Below are 10705 nucleotides of genomic sequence, written 5' to 3' on the forward strand. Positions count from 1 at the left end.
TCCTAAAGCTTAAAAAGGAAAGCTTAAGAGTGAGAGTAAGGGGAATACTTGGCTCTAGAAAAAAGATACTAAGGACGCTGAGAATACTCCTAGACGAGGCGACGGACGAGAATGTCAAAACTGAAAATTTGAAAAAGTGAGAGGGGCACGAGAGGGAAACCACTATTTATAGGTAGAAAAGTCTTGGTATTCACAACGACGAGAGCAATGAGAAAGCGACACGTGGCATCTGCCTCGAAGAGGTAAGTCGACGTGACCAACCACCTATGAAAGCGTGACACGTGGTACGCTGTTTGAAAAAAAAATAAAATAAAAAATAACAATAATAAATGTTCTTGGAAAACTTGTCCTAAAGTCTGGTGATATACTGCATGACCCCTGGACGAAGGGGCAACTGATGAGGAATGAAGAAAAAGCTACTTCAGACCGTCCATGGTCATCCACACTAGCAGTCGTCTAGAAGAAAGCACCAAGACGAGGCTAACGCCCATGGTTGTCCATGGACGAAAACACACCCGCACTACTCGTCCTAGGAAAACGCCCATCCCCGTCCTGAAGGGATTCGTCCACAAGAGGACCCCTGGACGAGACTTTTACACTTAGGAATTACTAAGTACATTTCACCATTCCGCAACATATGCATAACTTCCGGTGACTGTTGTATGAGAAAATATAACTCCTAAACGGTTGTGGGAGTTATCTAGGGGAGGTTACAATTTCAATAACTGTTCCTAGAACACTATATAAACACCTATTCAGACCAGAAAAAGGTATGTTTTTACTTCTCCCAAAAAGTTGGAACTCCAAAAATATAGAGAGAAAACTAACTTTGCCATCGGAGGGTTCTTGGCTGGCGACCCCGGTCCCCTTTGATCGCTTTTTTTTGTTTTTAGGCCATCAAGAAAGCAAGTGGTCATTTCAAGTCCGAAGCATCCAGTCTACTGATTTTCTTTGCATCATCACCTCTCATTTTAAAAATCATAAAAAATAATCAATGAGAACTTATAATTGCTTTGAAATGTTTAGGGGGTATTTAGTACATGCACTTAAAAATTGAAAACATGTGTGGAAATACGTGTGGGTGAAAAAGTGTGTGGAAATACGTATAATGTTGTTTAAAAATTGAGAAATGTGTGTTGAGTGGGTGTACCAAACAAGGCTTTAGTGTTTAGAACATATTTATTCTCAACAAAATAAATATTGTCTAAAAATGCAAATAAATATCTTTTTAAAAAACTCTTGTAATGAGTCTTGCCAAAACAAAACAAAATAACATAATCCATTCCAAAACTAAAGTTGGCCAAAAAATCCCACATGTTTTTAATTTTTAGGCCTAGACATCAATGTCAATAGGACACATTTGTGCTCATGATCTGGGCAACCAAAGAACATCTCCTTATATGTTGGATTTTCCATAAAAAATATGTAGGTCTCAGTTTTTGATATTGGATCCAAGTCTAATACATCCAAAGCTGTATGAACTTCTGCTCCATATGACTTTGAAAAGCACTTTGCCATAAACCTCAATCGCCCTATCAATTGTCATTGATACATTATCAAATGACTGGGAAATTACATTCCCAAATTCATCATCTTTTGCCAATCGTCTTTTCTTGCTTTTAGAAGACATTCCATCTTGTGATGATTAATTTATGGCGACCTCTGATCATCTTCCACTTTAAAGTTCTCCAAAGAAACTTCATTTTGAGATATCAAGTTATCAATCTCATCAATAGTGGTCGATGCAGCATACCTAACACGTTTCTCTTTTGCAGTTTTAACATGATCACCTTTTGCTCTATCTTTAGCCCAAAGTTGTGTCATCTTAGAGTAGTTGGGCATAGGTGTTGTCATCCACTTCTTGGTTGCAGGTTTAGACTATTACAAACCAAAAAAAATGGTTATACAACAAATATAATTATGTAATACAAAATTAAACTCACAAAAAATGGTAAATTACCACAATGAGTGACTCCTAAACTTTTGGTTCAGCTGTCCATATATTTAAAGAATCATTCCATCCAAAGCCACTCAATCCATCTTTAAATATGTCATAGCATTTATGAAAATTATTTTTTAGTGTCTTTAATCAATTTTTCACCTTATCCTTGTTAATCTCCATGTGAAAATGGCAACTAATGGTCTCACCGGAATGACAAAAAAAAGACATTGTACGGATCTTCACATTTTGTGATAGAGTGTGAAGAAACTTAGCAACTTGCTCTTCAACCGTGGCACATTGTGTATCTTGAAGATCACCGTCTCTTCGCAAAATGTCACACAAACCTTGAAAAACTTATGGACCCATGCGTATTACATCATAACATTTTTCACTAGATCTAAGTCAATGCATTATTTCATCACGAACTAATTGTCTTTCTATGATTGATTGTGTAGGGATGTGGGGAACACGTCTTTTCAATTGTTGCCTTTGATGAATAATGTAGCACAAATAATGGCATGAAGCATGAACCAAGACTAGTTTCCGCATATATTACGAAAAAATTATGGTCTTAAGTACCTCATCATTCAAATCCATCTAAGTAAAAAAAAAAAAGTTATTTTATTAGTCGGAGTCCTAGTCAAAGAAATTATAGGCACATTTTCTATTCATTATAAAATTTGGAGACATCATAATATACTTTTACATTTTTTTAATCTGTAAATTAAATATTTTTTTATATATTTTAACATATGATTAAATATATGAACACGAAACTTTCACAAAAGAAATAACATGTCAAATATTTTAATGGTAGTAGACAAAGTGGCATAAAGTATATATCACAAAGTGGCATAAAAAAATTTATATTAAAAATAATACAATCCAACTCGCTTACTGTTCTAAACTACTATTATTTTTATTAAAATACTTTTCAATTTTTTTAATGGCTTAATGCAACCAAAAGCCAAAATCAATACCACCAAAAAAAAAAAAAAAATTAAAATAAGGCTGGGCAGTGGCTTGGTTTCTTCAGCTAAGCACACTGCCCAAGACAACTTAATTTTCAATTTCCAATTTTCAATTTTCAATTTCCAAATTCCAACATTTTATTATTTTTTATTATTAATTTTCCTTATCACACATATATTACTTTCTTCTCATTTTAATTTTTTTTTAATCTTGTTTTTTCTTAACCACACACTTGTCTTTTGTCTAAACTTGTACACTAGCTGTTGTAGACATTTCCTCTTAACCATACATGTGGTGAAGCCTTAGAGATATTAATTAATTGGATGGTTGAATTAAAATTGCAAGTGTAACACACCACTTGCTTCGTAAATAATGGAAGAAGCAAAGAGGAAACAGAGTAAATTAAAAAGCAAATCCGTTGAGTTCAGACACAGGAGACAGAGGGAGATAAAATGTCAAAGAATCACCTATGCCAAAAGAACCTAGTGGTGTTTGCAACTACATGGTGGTGCAAATAGGTACCCTTCCTATGAAGATTTTAGAGGCAAATCACATCCTCACATTGTGAAGTTGACTATAGTAAGTCCTAAAACTATTTTTTAGCTAGAATTTTTTTTTTCCTTTTATTTGTTGAAATAATGGTGATTGGTGAATGTTTATATATTTGTTTGGAATTTCCGGCGCGGGGGGGGGGGGGGGGGAAACCATATCCAGTCTTGAAAATTGTTTAATTGGTTGGGATAAGTCATATTTCAATATATTTACAGCAGTTCTCCAGCATTTCTCACTTTCAAATTTCTAAATACAATTTTTTTAGCTGTACATGTACCTTTCTTCGTTTCTTTTCTTTTCATTTTTCACATTTAAGGATTTTAGGTGTACAGAATGCAGATTTGTTTTGGTTTTTAGGTGCATAAAAACACAATATATCACTTTCATGAATGACTAGCAAACAGTTCATAAAAAAAAGAAAAAGATAGACATACTTGGTTTGAGCAATAACCGAAAATTGCATCAGACAAAAGAAAAGAAGAAAAAAAGACTAGCGGTAGCAACTTCACTTTGCAAAGAACTGGTAATATCATGCAAGAATGATAGCTATATTTTTTATGGCTGAATGAGAAAAAAATGGCTAATATTAAAGGGGTATTTTAGGAATTTTAACAAAAATTTCATTAAACCTGAATCCATTTCCTTTCATTCCTCCCAATTTTGGGGAACAAAAATTTGAGGTTTTGAGGGAAAGGGGAAAAATGAGTGTTCCCTTCTAACCATTTCATTCCCTTCCACTTAAACTCTCAAACAAAGGAATGAACCTTTCATTCCATCTGTTAAAACTCCCAAACAAGGGGAGGGAAGAATATTTTCAAAATATTCATTTTATTCTATTCCATTCCATTCTCTCCTCTCAAACGAAGCCTAAAGAAAATAGTTTTTTTTTTTTTTTGCTGAAAAGAAAAGCTCAGGAAAATGCTAATTCTTGAAAATAATAATAAATTATTATTATTATTATACCATGTCAAAAATTTCCTCTAAATTGGTTTTTTAAAATCTTCTTCGATTCATCATGTGTGACAACTTATAAAATCATTTACATGTAGTATTATTTAAATAAGTTAAGTGATTCAATAAAAAAGTATGAAACTAAAAATATACGTGAAATGTTATATTAATTATAAAAGTAAATTTGAAGAATTTTTCATCAAATTGGTTCAAAGATAAACATTTTCCTTGAATTTGTCGTAAATGAAGTCAATTAATTTAATTCCCAATATTGGGGGTACTATTTAAGATAGAACTGTAATTTTGGGTACTCACACTATGTTAAATTATTATTGTTTTATTTATTTATTTTAAATATGGGGTAAAATGGGATGCCAACAAGCATCATATATCATAATTTGCTAAGATTACACGATACATAATTACCAAGCTTATAATAGCATTTTTCATTCTTGATATATTAACTGTGTAGCAAAACAGAAGTTCATTATGGGTGAGAGTCTCTTATCCTCATAGAAGCTCACTATGTCTAGGCCAAATTGACATAGTAAAATCTTATTGAAATTACCATTTTATTGATATCTAATTGTCCTTTAGTTTTGAGATAGAAGTATGGATTTTTGAGTTGCCTTTTGTACATTGATACAAAATTTTATGGTATAAACGACCTTAATTTGTCCTAGCTAAGGATAAGTGTTGGCAATATGCTTTACACGTGCAAGTAGGATGGGAGGTGATGGGGCATAAAGGAATAATTTACCCAATAGATATAAGACTATGGTTTTAAAAACGGACTGGAGGCAAAATCGGATTTGCCTCCGCTTCTCGGTTTTTACCGAATTTGATCGATTTTACCCCAGTTTTAGACATTTTTTTCCAGACTGAACAGGCCTCCAGTTTTCGGTTCAAACGGTTGGACCAGCCGTTCTGGTTTCTAAAACATAGTATAAGACTTCATGCTTAATTAACTAGTTAGTGAGGTAATAGCTTACTTATATACAATGTACCATATATTAGCTCAACAAACCAAGCTAACAACTTAGAAATCAACATTCTACTTTGACAAAAAGAAAGTTTGGACATTTTCAACAAGCGCTTCACTCACCATAAAAGCTTGGGAATTACATGCACCTTTTGTGACCCTATTATTGCATGTTGTTTTTATTATTTATTCAAAAATATTGATCTCTATCATCTAGACAAGACACATATAGATTTTTTTGTATATGTTCGAACCCTAATCAGAATCACAAGTTTTGTAATATATCTAAAGCTTCACAATATTTTTCAATATTGTCAAGGGCTTTTAAAATAATGTTAAAAACATAATAAATTTTACAGCTTGCCGAGATTGTATTTACATGCACTCATTACTGACACAGTTTTATTGTCTATTCTTGAAAATGTGACAACTCAACATTTGTGAAAAAAATTATTATAAAAAGTTGTTCATTTAGATTTAGGGTCTGTTTGACATGCGAGTTTTAATACAATAACTTACATTTTAAATAATATTATACACATTTTTACATACATTTTCAGCTACATATATATTAAAAGCACCCAAATAACATAGTTCAAATTACTTTACTAAACACGTGTCTAGTCTGGTAGAACTCACAACTCATATCCTACAACAAACCTACATCTGACAGCTAAGAGAGTCTTGATGACAGAAACTACATCTGACAGCTAAGAGAGTCTTGATGTATATTTTCCTGGAGTTCGCGGCTGCCAGTAATAAGGCTACAATTGACGTCTGTGAGTTCTAATGTAGTCTTCTCAAGATGAATAATCCCAACACTGCCTTCATGTTTGGCTCCAAGATGGTACCAACAACAAAACAGTTGCCAAAGCTACAACAGCAACAACGAACACTGGAGAACAAAACTTCCCTCGAGTTTGACCTGAGTCTTGAAGTGGATCGATCGTAGCTGGGCAAGAGACTATGCTTGGGGTACAGAGATTTGGGTTTCCAGTGAATGAGCTGTCCTTAAACAAGAAACACTGCCCACCACTAGGAATTCTTCCCACAAAACTATTGTAGGATAGATTGAGGATTACGAGGCTTGTCATGGAGCAAATTTCATTTGGTATATGCCCAATAAGTCGGTTATGAGCAAGATCAAGAGTGCTGAGAATCTTCAAACGACTAATATCCTCTGGAATTTCCCCGGAGAGACTGTTTTGACTAAAATCGATGGATGAAAGTGAAGTACAACGAGATATTGAAGTTGGAATCTCACCGCTGAAGTTGTTTGAAGTGAAGTTAATCTTTGACAATGTATCTATATCAAAGATTTCGCTAGGAATCTCACCTTGAAATGTATTCCTACCCAGAAATAAAGCTTGCAAGCTTTTAAGATTTCCAATTGATGGAGGGATTTTTCCTGTGATTTTATTGTTGGATAGATCAAGAATTCCAAGTGAGTCCCCTGAAATGTTGGAGGGAAGCTCGCCAGAGATATTGTTGTTGCTAACCTCAATAATTTGCACTAGGGGTAAGTTAAAAATCCCAGCAGCAATCGTCCCATTGAATAAGTTCTTCTGAATTCGGAGTTTCACTAGCGACTTACAAGCACCAAGCTCCTCGGGAATTGGTCCAGAAAAGAAATTGTCCATCAAAATCAATGTCTTCAACTTCCCTCCTTCACATAAATCTCGTGGAATCGGACCAGTAAGTTGGTTAGATGTGACATCAAGAACTTCAAGTTTTCCATTCTGACCTAGGTTCTTTGGGAGTTCAGACGTAAAGTTGTTCTCCCATATCTGAAACACCTTAATATTTGGAAGGTCACCAAAAAACGCAGGAATTCCACCGGAAAGTTTATTTTTGAACAGATTGATTAGATTGATATTTGTTAGTTGTGAGAAGCTTTCTGGGATCTCTCCAGTAAGTTTGTTAAATGAAAAGTCTAGCATTTCCAAATTGATCAAATCAGAGAGTTCAGAAGGTATATTACCCGTGAGCTCGTTGAATTGTAGAAACAATGCTTCCAAGTTCTTCAAAAGGCCTAGACTCTTAGGAATCTCGCCCGTAAGGTTACAATTCGCCATGTCGAGGCGTTGAAGCGAACTCAAGGATCCAAGCTCCTCTGGAATACCTCCTTCAAAAGCATTGTAGTACCCAACAAGCAATTTTTTGAGATTCTTTAACCTACCCAGCCTCGCTGGGATCTTGCCGGTAAGTGAATTGCAGTTCAAGCCCAAGAATTCGAGGCTCTGAATCTCGGAGTAACTATCTGGAATTGGCCCAGAAAAATAGCTCCCGCCAAGACTAAGATGCTTGAGATTTTTCAAGTTCACGAGCTCTGTAGGAAGTGGCCCAGAAAAATTGTTGTTGTAAGTGTCAAGAATCTCAAGCTCTGTCATTCGCAGGGTTATTTCTCCGGGAAAGTTTCCGTAGAAAACGTTATTGGAGACATTGAGGACCTTGAGTGACGTAAGGTTTGCCATCTCCATAGGAAGCATCCCCGTGAGACTGTCTGCAGAGAGTGTTAAACTGACCAGCTTGTTCAATAGCCCAATCTCAGGCGAAATGAAACCGAAGAGAGGTGTGCTAGACACGTTCAAAGAAATGACTCGTGAATCCTGGTCACAGGAAATTCCGGAGAAGGAACAATGTGCTGTTGGAGACAACGAGGGTTTCCAGTCATCCATGCCCGAGCCTTTGGGTCCAATCATTGAGGACTTGAGCTTCAAAAGTACTTCAAGGTCACCACAGCGCGAAGTAGAAAAGCATACTGTGAAAAGAAAGATAATTAAAGTAAAGTGGAGGCGATTACAAGTGAAAAAGCTTCTCATTTTGTAAAGGATGACTAAAATGCTATACATGCTGGTTATCACCATGCAGTTCAATGAAAATGGGTATTGTATTCTGTATTATGAGTTTACAACATTTTCTCTGTAGCTCTCACCTGCTGGAATATGGCCCTATTTAAATGATGATTCCCTCGCAGGTTTAACAGAAATTAATTTCTTGGATTCTTTTAAATAATGGATTAAAAAAGAAGAATAACTTTAAAAGCACATTTCTTTTCCAAAAGAAAAAGTGGTCAAAAACATGAAGGGAAGCCACCGCAAGTCTTCACCTTAAGGCTTTTTTTTTGTTTTTTTTTGGGGTTAACCAAAAATGAGTTGGGGGGACCTGCATGGCTACCCTGTCGGGGCATTACCATGTAATGGATAGGGCACCTTAAGGCTTTAACCATAAAGTAAAATTTGACACAAAGTTCTTTTTTGAAAAATAAATTACTTTTTTTTCCTGCAGCTTATATACATCATATTTAATGAAAAATATATTTCTTAATAAATTTTATGTTAATGTGTGAAAAAAACTAAAATTAGTTTATTATTAAAAAGTTAACAGCTAAAATATTTGCACAAAAAAAAAGCAAAAAATTAAGCAAATGCCTAAGGCATTACTTAAGTATGCAAACAAAGGATCTTATTTCTTTTTCAAAAGAAAAAGTGGTCAAAAGAAGACGCATATCCACTGCACCTTTAAGGCTTTAACCTTGAAAAACAAAAATAAGATTTTTTAGTATCACAAACAAAGGACTTCATTTACTATCCATGAAGCTAATTTTGTCTTATCCTTGTAATTAATCTAATAATCTTACTGCCAAAGGCCACGTTTTTTGTTTGGCCCTTTTTTTTATTCACTTTTTTTTAAAGTGCTTATTTTAAAATATAACTGTATCTTTAATCAATTTTTCTAGTATAAAAAAGAGCCATGAGTATAACTACAATGTTTTTGGTTTATTCAATTTCCACTGTTATTCCTTCTTCTTTTTTGGTGGTAAAATCATCCTTTAAAATTGCTTATTTAATAACAATAAAATATCAATAGAACAAATTGTTACAATATTTTCGCAATTGTTTAGGTGTTAATTCATTATATGCCAAAATAAAATAACAAAATATTATACTAGAAACAACCACAACTAAAAATAAAGGTATTGTGAAAAGAATCTTAAAAAATGTTCTTGAAGTCGCAAGCAAGAAGTTTGTGAGAAGGACTTTAGAATAAAAGAGTCTAACTGAGCTGGAGTTGCACTTGCACATGGTCACGTGAGTAAGTCACTATTGGAGGTAGCAATTAAAAATATGTTTTATTTTTTTTTTGGGTTGAGAAACATGGGTATGTTTCAATTGTAAGAACTTCAATTCTATTATTGAATTTCTTTTTGAGGTTTCATAGTAGTTTTTCTCTCTGATAGTTGTCCTTGAGTTTTCTACTTCATCACTATATTGTTGTGTTTATTGATATATTTACTTTATATAGGAATTAACCTAGAATTAAATTTGCATTCATAACTAGTTTTTTTTAGTAAACAATAATACTTAGGGTCCGTTTGGATATCGCTGATCTTGCTGAAAACTAAAAACACTGTAGCAAATAAGTGAAAAACGCCAGCTGATTATTTTTGGGTTCGAGTACTGTAGCTCAGCTAAAAGTATTTAAAAGTCGCGTTTTTACTTTTTTTTTTTCTTCTTCTATTCACTCCTCACCCACCCTAGCTAACGCCTGTGTCTTCGAGAAGAGAGTTCCACGCGCACCAGGGAAATCCACGAGGAAGACCTACATCAGTTTGACGCAAGCGAAGAGCTCAAAAGAGAAATCCACAAGAAAGACTACCCGGTCCGACGCCGTCAAAGATTAGGTTCCCTCTGGTGTACTCTTCCTTCCATAAACCCATTTCACCCTCTTCTCCAATTTCACTCCTTTCCCACCCATGACACCTCTCTTCCCATAAACCCATTTCACCCTCTTCCAATTTCACTCTCGCCCAGCCTAACACCTCTTTTCCCATAAATTCATTTCATGCCTCTTCCAATTTCACTTGCTGACCCATTTGTTTAATTTCTGGGTAATTGGGTTTTTGAGTGTGTGAATTGTGATGGTGTTTGATATTTAACTGAATATGTTTAGTTATTAAACTGTGTGTTTGTGTTTGTGTTTCTATGGCAGGGTTGTTGGTTTCAACTGCAGAGGTCTTTGGTTTGTAATGGTGTCTCTCTCTCACACACAAACACGCACAACGCGTTTTCATTTTATAGTCTATAGAAAGCCTCTCGATATCTTTCATTGTGGCTCACTCATTTCTGCAGGTAATGAGATCTGAAAGTTTTGTTTTTTATATTTTTTTTCTTGGTTCACTTCGTTTTGTTTTTGTTTACTGGTTACAATGGCAAAGTGGGTTTTGTTTGGTTTGGTTTTGTGGGTTTTATTAGATTGAGTTTTGGCTAGGGTTTTAGTTTTTTTTTTTCATTTTATTATGCTAA

At 34.5% G+C, this 10705-nt stretch overlaps 1 protein-coding gene across 1 annotated transcript; it reads right to left on the reverse strand.

The window, feature by feature from the left end:
* Positions 1-5899: 5899 nt before the first annotated feature.
* Positions 5900-8322, reverse strand: LOC142609423 (uncharacterized). Its single transcript, XM_075781009.1, has one exon. The coding sequence runs from the start codon at positions 8264-8266 to the stop codon at positions 6227-6229; it is 2040 nt and encodes a 679-aa protein (XP_075637124.1). The 5' UTR covers positions 8267-8322; the 3' UTR covers positions 5900-6226.
* Positions 8323-10705: the final 2383 nt, after the last annotated feature.

Source organism: Castanea sativa, chromosome 1, assembly GCF_040712315.1.
Source record: "Castanea sativa cultivar Marrone di Chiusa Pesio chromosome 1, ASM4071231v1".
NCBI lineage: Eukaryota > Viridiplantae > Streptophyta > Magnoliopsida > Fagales > Fagaceae > Castanea > Castanea sativa.

Excerpts from the sequence above, each read along its gene's own strand:
- LOC142609423 (XM_075781009.1), bottom strand. The coding sequence starts at position 8,266 with ATGGTGATAACCAGCATGTATAGCATTTTAGTCATCCTTTACAAAATG.